The 18,855-nt window shown below is 31.3% G+C and overlaps 4 protein-coding genes across 4 annotated transcripts; 3 read left to right on the top strand and 1 right to left on the bottom strand.

Moving 5' to 3' along the window:
* The first annotated feature begins 2,673 nt into the window (after positions 1 to 2,673).
* On the top strand, positions 2,674 to 5,265 carry LOC114192662 (leucine-rich repeat protein 2-like). The gene is made up of 7 exons (XM_028082437.1): positions 2,674 to 2,927; positions 3,219 to 3,351; positions 3,529 to 3,600; positions 4,077 to 4,220; positions 4,340 to 4,411; positions 4,506 to 4,577; positions 4,891 to 5,265. The coding sequence occupies exons 1-7, from the start codon at positions 2,843 to 2,845 to the stop codon at positions 4,955 to 4,957; spliced, it is 645 nt and encodes a 214-aa protein (XP_027938238.1). The 5' UTR covers positions 2,674 to 2,842; the 3' UTR covers positions 4,958 to 5,265.
* A 2,220-nt stretch (positions 5,266 to 7,485) lies between these two features.
* On the top strand, positions 7,486 to 11,218 carry LOC114190405 (PXMP2/4 family protein 4-like). The gene is made up of 4 exons (XM_028079273.1): positions 7,486 to 8,093; positions 9,663 to 9,891; positions 10,725 to 10,849; positions 10,949 to 11,218. The coding sequence occupies exons 1-4, from the start codon at positions 7,728 to 7,730 to the stop codon at positions 11,024 to 11,026; spliced, it is 798 nt and encodes a 265-aa protein (XP_027935074.1). The 5' UTR covers positions 7,486 to 7,727; the 3' UTR covers positions 11,027 to 11,218.
* A 924-nt stretch (positions 11,219 to 12,142) lies between these two features.
* LOC114192573 lies at positions 12,143 to 14,274 on the bottom strand. The gene is made up of 2 exons (XM_028082334.1): positions 13,982 to 14,274; positions 12,143 to 13,750 (listed from the first exon to the last, which is right to left on the bottom strand). Exon 2 carries the CDS (start codon positions 13,620 to 13,622, stop codon positions 12,552 to 12,554), a length of 1,071 nt encoding a protein of 356 aa, XP_027938135.1. The 5' UTR covers positions 13,623 to 13,750; positions 13,982 to 14,274; the 3' UTR covers positions 12,143 to 12,551.
* Positions 14,275 to 17,563: 3,289 nt separating this feature from the next.
* Positions 17,564 to 18,855, top strand: LOC114190270 (40S ribosomal protein S29). Its single transcript, XM_028079083.1, has 3 exons — positions 17,564 to 17,765; positions 18,427 to 18,526; positions 18,655 to 18,855. The coding sequence occupies exons 1-3, from the start codon at positions 17,704 to 17,706 to the stop codon at positions 18,661 to 18,663; spliced, it is 171 nt and encodes a 56-aa protein (XP_027934884.1). The 5' UTR covers positions 17,564 to 17,703; the 3' UTR covers positions 18,664 to 18,855.

Here is an 18,855-nt window from a genome sequence, read left to right as displayed (position 1 = left end):
CCAGTCTTATTAATTTGGTTTGATGTCGGATGAAGGTAAAATTAAATATGAACACGTGATCCACATCCAAATCAAACACACAATTATTTCCTCTATGAATTTGTGTACTTGCTGGTGGGTGGGAGACTGACAGGGATGGGTAAGAATACCTATTGAACAGCTTCTTAAGAGCATAAGAGTATCTTCATCCTAATTGTATAATCTGGGTTATTACAGCTGTGTTTTGTTCCTGTTTTTATCTTTTTTTTTTTTAACTAATAGAAAGAGAAGATTCATAGTTCCTTTCAATTGATATCTTATTTAACTGAGTGAAAAGTAGTCAATACTTGTAAACTTTGTGTAAGTCCTCTAAAAGAATTAAGAACATAAATAAGTGTTTTGTATTATGAAATGGATAAAAATAGGAATTATGAAAAAATTGTAAAATATAAAAAAAAATATAAATGTCTTTTAGATGTTACAATGAATATAAATAATAGAGAATTAAAATTAAAATATGAAATAAATTTCCCTCTATTTTTTACTTTATTTTCAATCAGTTATTTTCCCTTTTATTAATATTACATCTCATTAGATTTCTTTGCCTGTGGCAATCTTCAATATAAATTTTAACTCCTTAGGGCCCTTCTCATCAATTATCAATTCAACCACGTACTCACTGAACAGAAGCATAACTCGCCTATTCATAGCTTTTTCCTCCGTTCATTTCTTCTGTAAGTCACATAAAATTTTCACCAAAATTCCAATATAATAAATCGAATCATTATAAATTACTCTTCAAAGTAATCCCCACTCACCAATCTCACTTCTTGTTTTGTAGACATTTTATTCTCAATAGGTTTCTTTTCAGACACTGTTTGCATTGTGACCGATATTTTGAAGTGTCAACCAAAAATCAAATTTAATAAACGAAAAATAAAAAATACTATTCAAAGTAAATAATTTTAACATCAAGCTGCTTTTTTCTTCTTCTATTATTTCTTTATATTTTCGTTTGACAAATTAAATAGTAGCATTTGTCATTTCCTCTTGTTCTTTTAGAACCAAAAACTATTCAGAATGTGAAGTCTTTTCATGTCCTGCTACATTTGAATTTTTTCTTTTCGTGAAGTGGCAGGTATAAATGATTTCTTTTACCACGACAAAAGAAAATGGTGTTTGTAAAAATTGAAGATTCTTTTCACCTTCTAATCTATTCCAATATCCTTTCCCTGTTCGAGAGAGATCACTGAAGATCTTACATGTGAATTCTTATTTTTTTCAATTTTAACTCTCCACCTCAAAATCAAAAGATTTTTTAATTTATAACATTATTTCTTCTTTTTATTGCAAAAAGGAACTCCTCGTTTTAAACTATTCAAACTTATGGTATAATCACAAGTGTTTGTGATTTTTCATTTTTCGCAAATGATTTCTCTTTCAAACTTTTCCATTATCAACTATATTGAATCTGATGGTTCATTAACTCTCCTTCGTGTTGTGTTTGGATCCGTTATTGTATTTTTATATTATTGATTACAAAACTTAATAATACTTCTCATTATAACAATAATAACAACATTCTCCAATGAATAATGATAATATTATAATTGTAATAGTAATAATGCTAATAAACATATAATAACAACATTAATAATAAATTATAATTTTCTAATTTTAAATAATAACATTAATTTTATTTTAACATTATTTCTCTAATTTACATTTAAATTTACATCACATTTATTATGAAGAATGAAATTGGAATCATATAATTTAATCTATTAAAATTAAAAATAAGATAAATTTTACTAATTATATCATACATAATTTTTCATAAACTTTTCATTCAATTTAACTTAAATCACATTATCTTTTTCTTAATTCAAACAATAATCTTCACCTATAAATCAATTCAAATCTAGTCTCCAAAATTTATACCCTAATCCAAACACACCATATCAAACCGAAATTAAATTGTGTCCCATGCTTAGAATTGTCGTATTTAAACCAATAGGATTGAATAAGGGTAGCTAGAAATGTTAAAAGTAAGATTAACACAATAACGTGAATCATTGAATTCGAACTGCGCACGGTGCGTTTTGTTCTCCTACTGTAGAAATTTTGCAAGTTGAACACACCAAACGTTTGAATCATGAAATAGTAGATGCATGTTCAGAAAGAAAGAAAGCTAATTAAAAACAGTACCAAAAGAGGAATAGTCCAATCTAACCAATGCAGAGTGGCATTGAAATTTGAAACACAGCATCCGAAGCTGACCCCTTCTTCATTATCCACAGTAAAAGACACAAAGTCCACAACTTTCATTCCAATTTAGTGGAGATGTTAGGTGGGAAGAAGACACTAATCAGTAATCACGTTTATGGCCATGTCCACAATTTCAGACAGGTTAGTTCTCAGTGCTCCGTTCTGTCCTGCAGTCAATACTGTTTCCTTCTCAAGTAACCATAAACCATGTAACAAGTAACACCAACAAAACAATGAATAATGATGATAACAATAAGTGCTTCTAACTCGCAAGTCACCAAGTTCCATAGATGGGGTGGGGTACCCCACAGAACGCGCTTAGAAGACTCTATCTCACCACTTACTCCACTCAAATCTCACACAACCCATGCGTGACTTTTCCACTCATCATCCCCCATTTGAACCATAATATAATAATTTGACCATGACTCACTCTTCTTTTTCCAACCACTGCCAACTTGGTCCACTTTTTTCTTCTCTTCTCTCTTCTTTAGTCCTTGCCCTTCACCTTTTTTTCCTTCTTCTTTCCAAAGTCTACATCTTTCTTTCTTACTTTCTCTCATTCAACCAAAAGATTGCTCACAAAGGAGGAATAATGGCAGTGACACCTTTCATTTCCCTCTCTTTCTTCTTTCTCTTTCTCCATTACCCCCTCCTATCCCTCTCAACCAATCCGGAAGGTATGCCCTACTGCTTCGTTTTTCTCAGTTGTGGATGCTCAATTTCGTTTCTCAACAGTTAATGCCAGCTGGGGAACTTAATCTTCAAAGCTCTTCTTCTTATGGCTAGATCATGTGCTGTTTTGTTTCAATTGTTTGGTTTTCCTTTTTTTCTAATTTTTGTTTTGGGAATGGACATACTTAGTTGCATATTGTGTTTCCAAAATTACCAATTTTCTTTGGCCTCTTCTTAGCTAGAAAACGGGCTTGGTTTGGTCTCAATAGTTTGATTTGATCCAAATTACTGTGTAGGGAATGCTCTGCATGCTTTGAGAAGCAGGCTTTCTGATCCCAACAATGTGTTGCAGAGTTGGGACCCAACACTGGTTAATCCCTGTACTTGGTTCCATGTTACCTGTGACTCCAACAATCATGTGATTCGCTTGTAAGAATCCCTTTGTCCTTTTCTTTTCTTTCTGTTTGTTTATTCTGCAGATATAGGTTTTTTTCTTTTGCCTGTGACTCCATTCATCATGTTTTTTTTTTTTCTTTTGAGTCTTTTGGTTGCAGTAATTTGGTTCGGGCTTTCTAATAAGTTGTATAATTAATCTTTGGATTTCAGAGACTTGGGCAACTCAAACGTTTCAGGGACCCTGGGCCCAGAACTTGGCCAGCTACAGCATCTTCAGTACTTGTATGGTCTTCTTCCCTTGCCTGTGTTACAGCTCAGAAACAGTGTGATTATTTCAGAAACTAGCTCCTGTTTGATCTGTTGTTTGATTTGAAATGCCATCTGACATTTTTCAAACAGTGTAATTCAACAAGATGAACTTTGAATTTTATTTTGTGCCAGTTTACATGTTTTTGTCCCAGGCTAGAGTTAGGAGAGTACCAAATTATGGACTACTCCTACAATTTAATTTAATGGCGTCTTGCACATGTTTGCAGATTATTTGTAGAAAATAACCACTTCAATGCCTAATTTCTCTCTAGAAACTGATAAAAATCAAACCATTGCTTCTTTAAGCTAAGTTGAACCAAACACATGCAGGGGCAACTAGGTTATATTTTTGCTTAACCAAATACGCATTCAAAATGCTTTTTTTTTTTGTGGGGTGGAGGTTAGTTTTGCAAGAAACGGATGAGAGATTTTGAAATTCTTGTTTGCAGGGAACTCTACAGAAATGACTTAACAGGAAAGATTCCTGAGGAACTTGGTAACTTGAAGTCACTAATCAGCATGGATTTGTATGATAACAAGTTGGAGGGGAAGATTCCAAAGTCCTTTGGAAAGTTGAAGTCACTTAAATTCCTGTAAGCGAGTTTATGTTGATTTGCCAAAATCTTGTTGACCTTTTGTTCTTGATTTTTGTTTTCACTGATGCATAAATTGCTGGCTGTTTTACTAACCCATTTTTGCTTTGATGAATTAGGCGGATAAACAGCAACAAGTTAACAGGATCCATCCCAAGAGAACTCACTCATCTCACTGATCTCAAAATCCTGTGAGTTTTCTTTTCATATTGTTTTCTGTTCTTGTTCTTTTATTTACTTCTCTGATTAGTTTTATCAGCTAATTTCGAACCTCAATTTTTGCAGTGATGTTTCTAATAACAACCTATGTGGAACAATACCAGTAGAGGGCAATTTTGAATCTTTCCCAATGGAAAGGTATACCAACTCTATTTCATTGTCATACCATATTCTTAACAAGTGCCTTAACAATTCAAACATGTTTTTGACAAACAGACAAGGTTTATCATTTAGAACTGACAACACATTTTCTTGCACCAAGCATGTAAAACGTCAATACCAAGACGCATAATTAGTGTCATTTTTCTGTTAGAAACTTGGATTCAAACACGAAAAACCAGAAATCATCAAGTGCTAGCTTTCTTGCACTTCATTTGTATAATTTTATCCTAACGATTTCAACACTAATCTAATTGATTTAGTATTTACGAAATGTTTCTCCTTGTTTCAGTTTTGAAAACAACAGGTTTAGTGGTCCTGAACTGAAAGGACTTGTTCCATATGATTTTGGATGCTGAAGAAAGATATAAGTTGCAACAAAGAGGCTTACTTTACTTAAGGAGGGAGTATCAGAAAAGGGAAAGGATGGTGTTAATTGCCCATCAAAATTTCCTCACCATTTTTACACTATAAGATGGGAAAAAGTTGAAATCTGTGTTTTTCTTATTTTGTTACATAGGAAGAAGTGATTTAAGAATGTTCTGAAAAACAATTGTGTGTAAATAACATTGTTAATGATGTATGTTTGACCTGAATATGAATCTAAAAGTGTCAGGCTTGTATGTCGATCTATCTAATAACATCTTTCCATGGCTTTATGGCATAATTTTGCAGTAAGATATGTATAATAAGTGAAACTAAAATACCTCTCACAGTCACACCAGAAAGATTCTTTACTTTTTTTATGAAGAAACTCGTGAAGATTCTTAACCATACAAAACATTCAAAAATTAAATCAATCTTTAGTTAAAGTATTTTAGATCTACTAAAGTTTTGATGAGGGCATATTCCAAAATGGTTAAGTTCTCTGATAAAATCTATTAATAGTTTCTGAGCACTCAGGACACAGAATACATTGCAAATAAAGACTCAATTGTAATAAATCAAAGAAAATAACTTTATCTAATCCAACTTTCAAATGATAGTAGTATAAATCAAAATCAAAAGTACAGCAATTTACACGTAGTATAAGTAACAATATTACACAGCTTTTAAAATAAATTACTTGTTTAACATTTAAAAATTTAAGATTTCTGTATCTGCATTTTGAGAGAGGAAATAAAGCTATAAAAGTGACTATCTGCTTTGGATTGCAACTATGACTCTGCATTGCCTTTGTGAGAAATGAAAACTAAGAAAGTTGTGCATTATTTTAGAAGAAAGAAAACTAAAACAAAAAGTGATTACTTATTTTGAACTGTGTGTGAGACGATCTGCATTTTGTCTTTGAATCAGTGTGTATGAACAATTTGATACTATATTCATTCATAATTATACAGTAAAAGGAGAATCCTAATTATTTTAGTTTTAGTAAAATAATACTAACAATTCTATGAAATTTGAGAAAAAGAAAAATTCAAAGTACTACTAGAGTTACTGCTTTAAATGTTGTTCGTTATCTATAAGGTGGCAATGATATATTATTGTTACAATGGTATAAGATTATTGCAATGAGTGTGATTAAGGTAAGAAAGCTATTGAACTTGTCTTGAGTGGAACAAATCAATCCATCATAGAAAATGGGTTACAAAACATTAACCACTCCAATCAAACTTACATTTTACATGGACCAAAATTTTACAGTGATTCAGAATGATCAAAACCAAAATTTAAAAGAAAAACTATTCTTAAATCAATGACATTCTTATCTAAATGAAAAAAAAATACTGTAATAAGTTATTAATTTGGAACAATCTTTATGTAATAAATTATTAATTTTTATATTAAAAAACTCAATTGCAATAAAAATTACTGACATCATAAATGAACAAGATTTTGATCAGTTAATAATTTGTGGTGTATTAGGTATTGCTAGCTTTCTTAAAAAAGAGAAAGGATGGCCACAAACTATAGTTAATCATGTAAATTAATTTAGGGATTATGGTGAGATAATCTGAAATTAGTTAAAATGTAATATTATCATATTTAAAATTAGTATGAGAAGATTGTTTCGTGTACGCACACAGTTTTTTCTTGAAACTACAAGATTGAATTTTTCAACTTTGAAAACACTATAATTCAAAAACAATTTTTCATGGAACGCTGGCGACAACGTGTTAGGTTAAACATATACGTGTCATCAAAAGAAACTGCATGTTACATGCGTGGCAACAAAACTATCATACCAACCTGAACCCCATTTTTTTTTTTCGTTTTTTAAGTAAACAAATTAAAATTTAGAAGCTTTATTCAACAAGGAATTCAAACGTTTAATACCTGATAACATTATAAAATTAACACCTGGAGTCAAAATTCCAAAACATCATCTCATAACAAACATCATTTTTAATACCCTTAACTTACTTTGACTACTATAATTTTAGAATTTGTAATTTTAAAATTTTATAAAATTTTGATGACCTGATGTTTCCATTTTTTTTTCAATAAAATAATTTAATCGACTGTTAATATGTTATTAATTGTTAGCGGAAATATGTAACTGAAAAGTTAAAAGACTGACTTTCTAATTAAAATTTTCAGAAAAAAATAAATAAATAAAAGTATACTGTTCTAAATTTTTTAATGACTAAAAGGTGGATTTAATTCTTTTTAATGTTAGTAAATGAATTATAATTTTCTAATTAAATTAATTAATTATATCTTATTTTTTAAATAAAACTTTTATTTTAAAAATAGCTAGATCAAATGCATGAATTCATGAACTAAAATTAAGTCAATTTCAGTAATTATTAATTTTTAAATACTTTAATAGAAATTTTGATACTATATATTATTAATAAGATAATAAGAAGGCGGAAGAAAAAAATAATAATTTTTTGAGTTTTTATTTTTCTTTTTAAAAAAAAGGAAAGAAACCCTGTAATAGGAGCATACTCAGGTGGTTGAAGAGCTCTTGTTAGCCTTTGCATGTGCATTGAACAAGTTGGGGTTTAAAGCTCCCAAACCCTTTTTCCTTTTCTGACTTCTGAAACACACACACACACCACAAAATTCCCATGAATTGGGATGTTTGACAACTGAAACTTAAATTTTCATCAGATAAAGATTCAACCTTTATTTGTTGAAGGCTACTCCAAACCCTCAAGCCCGAAACTTCAGATAAAAAAAATGAGCAGTGCTTTTCGAATGAACTCTGCAAAGATTTCCCATGTCATGGGGATACAGAGGCACTTCATGTTGGTGAACCATGTCGTTCATCCAGTCAAAACCTCTTCTTTTCTCTTTAACAAAGTGCATTCTAAACCTTTTATTCGATTGCCACATTTCATCAGAAAACCCAGAGAATATGAAACTTCTCTGTCCTTGTTCTCTTCATCTTTCTGCTCTTCTTCCTCTTCTTCATCTGCTGTTGCAGCTTCCCTATCCAAGGTTGGCTTTGTGAGTTGGTATTTGGGGATGATCAAGTCGTGGCCAATTTTGACAAAAAGTGTTACTTCTTCACTTATTTATATCGGTGCTGATTTATCCTCCCAGGTCTACTGATCTCCTTTATTCAATCTCTTTTGTTATGATAAGATTGGTAACTAAAAAGGAAGAGAGAATGCATTTGTTTGTGTTTGAAAAATTAACAGTTTTGTGTTGGGGTCATGGTTGTTGATTTGTTGCCCTATACTTGTAAAAATTTTAGGGTTTGTAATGCAATTTCTGACATTGCCGGGCATAATGCTGTTGTCAATTCAAATAGACTGAGGTGGTCTTATATTATCTTAATAATGCAGGAACCTAGCAAGAACTCCTTAATTTTAGAACTAATAATTATGATCCTTTTAGTTCCTGTTTTTTCTTGTTCTATCTTTCCCGGCCCCAACTCTTGTAAATATTTCATTATTTGGACATGGAGTGTGAAATGAAAGATGAGAGAACTGTAAAAGTATAAAACTGTAGGAATGTTGTGTAACGCAGTACCATGATCACAGTGTATTGTTCTGTTTCTCCATGATTTTTATTGTTGCCCTCCCTGGTACACACTTGGTTTGGGGTGTCACTCTGCCATGAGATGCTTTGGATGTTGCTAAATTTTTAGCAATATAATTTTTTTTTGTTTTTCCTACAGTCTCCTCAAGGTAGTGTTTTTTTTTTTTTTTTTCCATTTCAGCATTCAATTTATAGATTCTAATACTCATGGGATTAAGTACAGCGGATAAGGGTCGATACCTTGCTTTAGTGTTTGACTATGCCTTGACTAAGACTGCTTCATGGGGGATACTTGTGGGAAACCTGAGATAAAAGTTGCTGTACTATCTATTTTTGTTATAAGCGTTTGGACAGTACATGAAGTGAAAAGGTTCTTTTTGTTTTCTCATTCACCTAGCAGTGCACTGGATGCAGAGAATATGGTTTGTGTTTTCTCTTGATAGATAGTGCTTTGTTTGTTGATTTGTTGCCACTCACTTTGTATCACCATCACATCATTTTCGTTTGGGGCATCCTTGAGTGCACTGCACAATCACTAAAGATCTTTTTCCCATATTTTTCTTCTGACCATTTTTCTCTGAATAGAATCTATAAGTAGGAACATAACCTCTAATGAAATGGAGTATGTTTTGAAATTGTTATTAATTTGTACTTTTAATTGGTAAAAAAAATTAATGATGAGAAGGGAGCAACAACTATACTCAAATCATTAAAAGATTCATATCTATAACCTGAAATCATTAAAATATACTCTTACATGTTTTGAATGTGTTGATGATATGTGATCTTGAAAATACATACATTTCATTGTTCCTATGCAATGTGGTAAAAGCTTTTGCTGCTCACTTAGTCTGAAGCTATATGGTGAAGCTATATGGTTAACGATTTTTATAAGCCTCAAGGCTGACTCTATTAAATTCTTACAATACTTATATTGGTTCACATTCTTGTGCAGACTTGAGACCTTTTTTACTCTGTTGAATAGACATTTTCAACTCATTAAGTGACTTAGTTTGTTTTAACTTGTTTGGTTTAACTTGCACACTTCATGCACATTGGGTCATTGTGTTCTTCATGCTCATTGTGTTGTCCAACATACTCATGGTATTTATTTTGTTATTGGTTTAGACTATTGTGCGCGAACCTTCGGAAGCTTTTGATTTTATGAGGACTTCACGCATGGCAGGATATGGGATGATCGTTTTAGGACCATCCCTGCATTTCTGGTACAATTTTGTGTCAAAGCTTTTCCCAAGGAGGGATATTTTCTCTACATTGAAGAAAATGGTCATCGGTCAGACAATTTATGGACCTGCCATGACTGTTATTTTCTTGTCCTTGAATGCACATTTGCAGGGTATGTTCAATTCTCTTACCATAATATTTATCATGTAGTTTCCTTTTATACATGTTTTTCTTTTACTGGCCTTTTAATTTGCAAGGGTGGGGGGAAGGGTAATGTTCGGGAACTGAATAACGTATTTTAAATCCAAAAAGATTGGACAAGACAACTAGAGCTGTCATCTGGCTATTTTATGGTCTATGCTTTTTTTGAATCCTTAAGTTCATATTGTTACTTCTAAAACGCTATAAAATACTCATAAACTTACAATTTTAAAATGTGGCACTGCATTGTTGTGGGTCCAGTAGCTTATTTCTTTTCAAAATATTCAATATCATGGCATTTTGTTCTTCTTCCAAAATATAAGCTGGCTTTCAAGATGCAGAGGATATGTCTTGTACATGCACCTTGATTAATGTTGTGTTGCAAAGTGTCAATGTGCTGTTATTGAATTGCACTTTACCTTGCATGTGTTTTTTCTAGCGTGTATTTTGTGTTTACCAATATGTCCAATTTCATGCATCGGTTGGTTGGAAGAGATGCAAAGGAAAGGAAAAGAAGACATGGAGAAATAAGGGAAGTTATTTCCCATTGTTGATTATGATATCTTTAATTTGAATTTGATGGCTTTATCTGTTTACAGGAAGTGTACAGTGTACAGTAATAAATTATTTCATTTGGCTTCCTTCGAACCAAACAATATGTTCATGGAGTCCAAAATTTGTGCTCAAAATGAAGTTGTGTGTTGAGACTCAACCGTTTCATATTTGATTTTCTGCCAAATTGGTTATGAAGTGTTACACTGTTTCTCTTGTTATGAAGTGTTAAATGTTTCTCTTGGTTGCCAGGTGAAACAGGGTCAGAGATAGTTGCACGCTTAAAACGCGATTTTCTTTCAACGATGCTGGGTGCGATTATGTATTGGCCTATATGTGATTTTATTACCTTCAAGTTCATTCCTGTCAATTTACAGGTACCTGTTTATTATTAGCATGCCAGTAAACTAAGTTTGGCAGCCAAAAAAATCATTTTGTTCTTTCTGTTATTGACTCTGCATTATTTATATTGGCAGCCATTGATCACCAATTCATTCTCGTACTTGTGGACTGTTTATATGACGTATATGGCAAGCCTAGAGAAAGCAGCGTGATCACCATCAACACTGTCAATCGTTGTTCCACTGTTCAGCCTGGAAGCTGCGGGATACAGACTGCACTATTTCTGATCTCAGATTTTCCCTCTCTGTGCTACTAACCAATATACTCGGTTGTGTAACTATAGACCTTTTTTTTTTCTTTCTCGAAATGAATTTTGGAATCATTAGCATTTCCTTTCTGAGTAACTCTTTATTCTTACGAGTAACATACACGTGGTCACTTGAACAAGAAAGGACTCTATATTTCCGCATAGCAAACACCCTGTTCAAAATCCAAATTATTCTTTTGCAAACCGTTAAGTCGATTAAAAAACTGATGAAATAAAAAATAAAAAAATAAATAAAAAAACGTTTCTTGCAATTTTGGTTATGTTTCAGTTATTGTTGTGAAGACCGAACTATAAGCTAAATTGAATTGCTCATTGCCGATCCACAAAAAACAAGTGAACTGCGCATTAGTTACTTTGATTTTACTTGATGAATGTTAACATTATATGATATTATTTTAAACTTTAAGATAGTATGTTGTTCATAATATATTTTTATGAGGTCTGTAATATGTGCCTTTTGTTTTTCAATTGGGAATAGGTATTAAACTAATTTACATCATTCACTGTAATTGAAATGCACAATTTACTTCTATGTTCTAAAAAGGATGTATCAGTATTGCAAGAGAATAATGATCGCAAAGGGTAGTTGGTGCACACAATACTTTTAGCTAGAATATTGCACTTATGCATAGTGAAACAGTAGAGGTCTTAGCTACACGAAAATCTTTGTAGCGCTCCTTCTCCACTGAACATTGGGTGAGTTGTACCGTTGGGGTTAGGGGTTTCATGGACAACCTAAAAGCTCAACTGCTTGCCAATCCTAAAAGCTGAACTACTTGCCATATTATAAGCCTAAGGTTTGCGTGGGAACGACCTCACAAGCTGAACCAAATTCCTTACATTAAGAATAGGATGGATTCTTGACTACTGTTCTATTCTAGCATCTATTTAAGAAGTGTCCATTGACATTTGTTCGAAATTAAAGACTATAGCACGTTTGTCGCATTGATCCAAAATCAATTCCAAAACTTGTGGTCAAATACAGACGACCAGCCATGGGTGAGATTTAGAACTCAGAATGCCACACTGTTATATTTCAATGAAGAATTGTGAACTAAAAACAAGTACAACAGAGGAGAAATGAAGAGAGAAACAAGAATAAGAACGGGATACCACGAAGAATGGTGACCCTCTTGAAAGTATGAAACAATGAACTTCTTAACCCTATCTAGAAGTTCACATATTTTCTGTATTAACATGACTCACTCCCTACCAATCAGCAATCCTTAAATCTAAGATCCTGTTGTTTATTGTTTTGGTAAATTGTGGAGATTCAGGAAAACACAAAAATCCAAATTTAAGTCAGCTAAAGTAAACGCTTCCGCATTCCAAGCCTTCAGCAATTACCAACTCTGCCTTTTAGATTTCAACCAGCAGTAAATATATAACCTACAGTAACATAGCCGGATTCAATCTTCAGATGCACGTATGCAAATCTTCTCAAGTTGTATGGGCCAATCTGGTCCAAGAACTTGAGGATTTAATTCCATTGCAAGGCGAAAATCTAAAAGAGATGCACCCGCAGATCCAGTTGCTTTTTGCATGCATCTTCCAGGTAGCAAAACATTTGAACCGGTCGCCATCTGCCTGTTTTGCTGTCTTAGGTTCTCATTTCCACATCTTGGCCCACCTAAATCCATAAAGGATTCAATCAGCCTCTTCAGGTATGAATCCAGTGCATTATTCAATAGATTTACACAATCTACTGTCGTAGTCAAACCCTCCTTCTCCAACTTTTGCTCCAGACGACTCCTCAAAGATCTGGTGTCAGGGAGATCTCCATTGGTGTGACAGGTCTCTGGATAACCTTTGCTACATAATGAAACATTAGAATGACGTCTTCCACCACGAACAAAATTCATCGATATACCAAGAGGAGCCGTAACAGGGCTTCTACTTTGAACACTGGGGCTTCCAGCCATCTGTTCAACCTCCTCTCCTTCTTCAACGGAAATTGGAGGTCTACTGCCAAGGGAATTCAGTTCTGTCGCACTCTGCTGCTCCAGTGTTTTACATACAAATTCATCAGACGCAAGACCAAATTGGGGTTTTCCTAAGGGCCCCAAAGAATTTGGGCGGCCCTTGGACCTTCTGTCTCGAGCAGCTGAAGGGCCAATCCTCCGCAACGAAGGAGGAAACGCATCCCCAAACAACGATTGGATAGAGCCTCTCTGCAACCCATTTGAATCTTTTACACTAAATGCACTCCCTGTTTTTGCAGAGCCTCTAACTGGTGGGACTTTAACCAGACACGCATTCTTCAATATCGCTCTAATTAGTCGATTGTGAAGAGGGATATTTTCCCTCCCAATTATCACGATGCAAATTTTGTCAAACTCTGACTTGCTTATCTTTGAACTCAGTAATCTCCGAAGCTGATCAAAATACTTGTCAGCTCTCTGATGACCAACCTTCCTAACAATCAGAGCTTTCAGCTCCAATGTGTCAATTCGAGAATAGCTTCGTTTCGGTATCGTCATTTTGCACAACAATATTCTTCTCCCAATCACTGCCAATCACTGCGTCAAACTATAATCGTAATCTCATATGCTCCAACAAATCCAAAACAAACGCTTCCTAAACCCTAGTCCTCCAAAAATATCCCAATCTGCAATTAATAAATTTTCAATCAGAAGCCATAACGAATTCAACTATTCACCAATTAGAATAGCAAATCAGATAACAATTGCTGAGAGGGACCGCATGCTTTTGGGGAAAATTGAAAATTGAATGAATTCAATAAATACAAGCACAATTATCAAAGAAGAAAAGAAACCCTTGCACGATTCTGAAGAAAGTTGGGAAAATCAATGAAGTTAGAAGAAAAAAATATTCTTACTGTAATGGGCGGCCGGCGGTGGGAATTGACTACGGATAAACCTTTGCGCTCGGCACAATTGATATTGTAGTGGCGTGTGCTCCTTCCGATCCGGTGGTTCGGAACATGAGAGAGACCAAACCCTAAACGGAAATTGATATTAGAATAGAAGAGATGTGTTTCTCAGAACCCAACCCTTTGCTGCTCTTTGTTGTTAAGTTCGTCCTTCTTTCCCATTCCAATATGCAAAATTGAGGAAAATTAAAAGAAAAAATTATGGCTCCTAAAGAATATACATTCTTCTAATCACTCTTTCACTTAGGTCATGTCCATCTCACTACTTACATGTCTTATTGTGAACAAACAAAAGTTCATAATCTACAATCTACTGTAATATAAAAAATAAGAAATACTATAAAATTTCCTTTTTTTATTATCTATGTATATTTTGTTGATAAATAGTTTAATTATGATATTTAATCATTTAACATTATTGATTTATACTCATGTTCATTTTGTTGTTATATTTTTTTACTGAGTTAATTTACTGCTTTGTTTTGTTTTTAAGGGAACATATTATACTTTTCCTTTCATTTTTTAAACGGCATTATTTTTAAAAATAATATAAATTTATTTTTTACTCATTTGTTTTTTTATAAAAATGTATATTACTTTTATTTTTCATTTCTTAAGATAATATTATTTAAAAATAATATATTTACTATTTTACCCAATTATTTTTTAGAAACATATTATACTATTACTTTTTAATTCTTAAAGTTTAATATTTAATACACTATAAATATAAATAATATTTACTCATACTTTTTCTTTTAAATAAATTATATTGAATATTTTAATTTAAAAAATAATAGTAAATATAAATGAAAACGAGCAATTAAATTTCGATATTTAAACAAAATGAAACAAATTTAGAACTATGTTTAACATTACAACATTTTGTATACCAAAATAGTGATTTATTCATATAATTATCAATTTATTTACTTGTTTTGAATAATATTTTTTTATCTATCACCTTAATTTCCTCTACAACTTGATTACTACGTAAAGTTGAAATTCTTTTGTTAATCAATGTAGTTGACTACTATAAAAAATATAATTTCTTGCAACAAATTTCTTTAAAATGATAAATTGAAAATATACACTATAACTATGATATGCAAATGCCAAAAAGAGTTGATTTTTAAAATAAATAAATAAATAAATAGTTTTTTAATATGTGATTTTGTATACACATTTTAACCATTCTTACAAATTTATTTTTAAAGTATTTTCAAAATACTTACTATATTAAACAATGACTTATATTTAAAATATTAATTGTTTTCTATATTTTTTTATTTTTAATTTTATCATTCTATCATTTCTAATTGTTTGGGCATTTAATTATTTACAAATTTATATTTTACTTCTATTTTTAAAAAATAATATATATTAATAATACAAATTATTTACATAGTATAAAAACACACTATCATGTAATAATTTCGTATAAAAAATATCAATAAAAAATTATATTCATCATTTCTATATTAAATTATAATATAATTGTTTTTATCGTGGAACATTTTTTATATTTTTAGTATGTAAAAGTTAAATTGACATTATTTAATAAAAAAATTAGAATTAATCATATGCTTGTAGTATTCCGTATAGGTTTTCAATAATAATATTTGTAATAAAATAAATTAAGATATTATACTTCTTAATATCACAATTCTTAAACTATATAGTTGTAACAATAAAAAAAACATGCATTTTAATATTATAAAATTTGTTTTATATTATTTGAATCTATTTTTTACTATTTTCAATGTCAAAAATGTAATAATAAGAGTAGGACAAAAAATAAAAATAAAAGTTAACAAGTTCCTAAGATATACCTCTGATATATTTATACTTATATTGTTATTAAATGAATCTAAAAATAAATATTAAACATAAGTTCATTATACAGGTATGACAATTCACATGAATATAATAAAAAATATGACAAGTCTAACATTCACATCAGACGAGTTTATCCAAATATCGGTTAAATGAGTATAACAGACAGTTTTAGAAAAATATAAAATTACACATTAAATAAGTTTTTTTTTATATTAATTAGATGGATATAAAAAAAAATATTAGATGAATCCTTCTTATATTAAATTGTGTTTAATAATTACTCTTTCTGTTGTTAATGAAACAAAATTGATATTATACTCAGTACATTAACATAAAGTGAGAGGGGTGATAATGCTACTTTTATCATTATTATTAGTCATTTCATATGTACAAAATAATTTATTTTTTAATTTTGTAATTAGGTTAAGTCAAATAGGAGAGGAGTTCATGAAAGTGCAAAAGAATTGTGAAAGATGGAAATCGTAAAAGATAGCATATGAAAATTGTAATAAATATGAATATATAAATTTTCTTCAGAGAGCAAAAAATAATATAGGAAATCACCTTTTCCCAATTTCAGATATTGTAGTATAACTAAATCATACCATAAGATTATGATTATACCGTATTTATAACAAAAAGCTAAATAACACAAGTAAAAATTCATAAAATAATCAAAGGAATTACACAGGAAGTTAAATTAAATTTTTAATTATTTATCCATATGAAAATATTTGATTTTGTGAAATATTTTAAATAATAAATAAAATTTGTAAAAAATATTAAACTGTTGTGAAATAAAGCGAATAACATAGACAAATAATAGAGAAGAGAAGAAATAAGAGAAAATAGAGAATGAGAGAATAGGGAGCAACTCATCTGTGTATTATTATTGATAGGAAGAGTCCTATTTATAGATACAATATGTAATCCATAAAGAAAACAAATCAACTTAGTTAATACAAATATTTACCATAAAGAGTAATGAATCATATGAGTAAATGTATCAAATCAATGGACAATCATTAATTCATAACACTCCCCTCCTCCCCCTTGAGTGTCCATTGATAAAGTACGTGCTGCCTCGTGAAGGAGAAAAAGTACAACATTATGTATTCTTTAATACAATAGTTGCTCCCTATTCTCTCATTCTCTATTCTCTCTTGTTCTTCTCTTCTCTATTATTTGTCGTCATTCTCTATGTTATTCGCTTTATTTCATAACATAAACGAAATATTAATTAAATTCTTTTCATATGTCATAAAAATAATTTTTCTTAAACCATATATTTTTTAATTACAACTTATATTTTATTATTACTTATTCGTAATACCCATTAATTTTAGGTTTTTACATATTATTTATATATATATATATATATATATATATATATATATATATATATATATATATATATATATATATACTTTGTCTGAAGCATATTATTTCAAAAAATATGTTGTTTTCATATTTTTTCATGAATTACTGATTATTGATTATCCTTAGCCTTAGTAATATTTCTAGAGAAGTGGTTAATCAAATTAAATGAACTCAAATCCAAAATAACAGTCTATACATTCTAATTTTTAGAAAGAAAAGATAGTGTCATTACTGAATTTTCATAGGCCCAGTAAAGTTAATAAAAGGCCCACAAAAATACAACATGAAGAGGGTTGGGCTAAAATTTCGCCCAATTGATATTTGACCCTAACAAAACCCTAATTTCAGTGTTTGTCTATAAATTGATATCTGCAGGAAGAGCTAAGGCTTCTCTTGCATATTCATAAGGGATCGCGTTCTAGTATTGAAAGTTCTTCCGCGGCGCCGCAATGGGACACTCCAACGTTTGGAACTCTCACCCCAAAAACTATGGTCCTGGTTCTCGTACTTGGTATGTAACTGTTTCACTCCCATTTTGAGGCCTTGCTTTTTAATCTTAATGTTTGCTTTTGTTCTCAAATATATATAACCTTTTAGTCGTTGTCATTCCTGTTTTTCGTTTTTTCCCTGGGTTTAGATTGTATAATCGCACATGTTAAGTCCGACGAATCATCCCTGGGTTTAGATTGTATAATCACATGTTAAGTCCGATGAATCATGCTATGCATCGAAATCGCATTTTTCTTAGTTTCTTTGTTTCATTAATTTTAATTTTAATTGGTTACATTTTCAGAATTTATTTTTGATGTCGAGTATTTTGTTGCACCGTGTAAGTTTAGTGATGATTTCATACATGGTAGGTGGGTTCGACTGATTACATCAAGGGTTTCCTTTGACTTTAATTGGTTTTTCATCTAAACCATCACACGGCTGCATTCATATTTTGAATGCAATCATGTGATGGTTTGATACATGTATTATACCTACCTAGCTGCATATGATTTTATATGTTAATGCTATTATATTGCCACTGAATGAATATTCGAACTTTACACTGTTAGGTTTTAGGTTGGTTTAGATGCGTTTGGTTTATTTGATGTTGTTTGTTGCATGTACTTTTATGCAGTTCAATTGTTTAAACGAGCATTACTTATTGTTGTTTTCTCTTGCAGCCGTGTGTGTGGAAACCCACATGGATTGATCAGGAAGTATGGCCTTATGTGCTGCAGGCAGTGCTTCCGTAGCAATGCCAAGGAGATTGGCTTCATCAAGGTATCTGTTCCTGCTAATTCAATGTGATATGTGTCAATTTCTTACATGCTTCTTGATAGGTTGATTTGATTTGTGTCATGTAGCTGTCTTGCCATTTGTCCTAATTACCCTTTTTGTTGTTGTTGCAGTATCGCTAAGGAGCTTCTGTCACCTCCCTACCGATGTTATTTTCTGGCCCTAGGATATGCTGAGGATGTTATGTTGGAAGAAACTTGAGACTTTTTTTCTAATTAATTATCAGACTTTATTCTGTGGATCTAAGAATACTTTTAAATATATTGTTTTGAAGTATTGACTTATATGAGTGATCCTTTATTCATTCTGCATCA

Source organism: Vigna unguiculata, chromosome 7 (assembly GCF_004118075.2).
Source record: "Vigna unguiculata cultivar IT97K-499-35 chromosome 7, ASM411807v1, whole genome shotgun sequence".
NCBI classification, from domain to species: Eukaryota; Viridiplantae; Streptophyta; class Magnoliopsida; order Fabales; family Fabaceae; genus Vigna; species Vigna unguiculata.
This window is presented reverse-complemented; position numbering and strand designations above follow the sequence as displayed.

Bases quoted from the DNA above. Each gene is read 5' to 3' on its own strand.
- LOC114192662 (XM_028082437.1), top strand. From the start codon at position 2,843: ATGGCAGTGACACCTTTCATTTCCCTCTCTTTCTTCTTTCTCTTTCTC. The intron at 3,352-3,528 runs GTAAGAATCCCT...TTTGGATTTCAG, and splicing joins AACAATCATGTGATTCGCTT to AGACTTGGGCAACTCAAACG. The intron at 4,578-4,890 runs GTATACCAACTC...TCCTTGTTTCAG, and splicing joins GAATCTTTCCCAATGGAAAG to TTTTGAAAACAACAGGTTTA.
- LOC114190405 (XM_028079273.1), top strand. From the start codon at position 7,728: ATGAGCAGTGCTTTTCGAATGAACTCTGCAAAGATTTCCCATGTCATG. The intron at 9,892-10,724 runs GTATGTTCAATT...CTTGGTTGCCAG, and splicing joins CTTGAATGCACATTTGCAGG to GTGAAACAGGGTCAGAGATA. The intron at 10,850-10,948 runs GTACCTGTTTAT...TTATATTGGCAG, and splicing joins TCATTCCTGTCAATTTACAG to CCATTGATCACCAATTCATT.
- LOC114192573 (XM_028082334.1), bottom strand. From the start codon at position 13,622: ATGACGATACCGAAACGAAGCTATTCTCGAATTGACACATTGGAGCTG.
- LOC114190270 (XM_028079083.1), top strand. From the start codon at position 17,704: ATGGGACACTCCAACGTTTGGAACTCTCACCCCAAAAACTATGGTCCT. The intron at 17,766-18,426 runs GTATGTAACTGT...TTTCTCTTGCAG, and splicing joins GGTCCTGGTTCTCGTACTTG to CCGTGTGTGTGGAAACCCAC.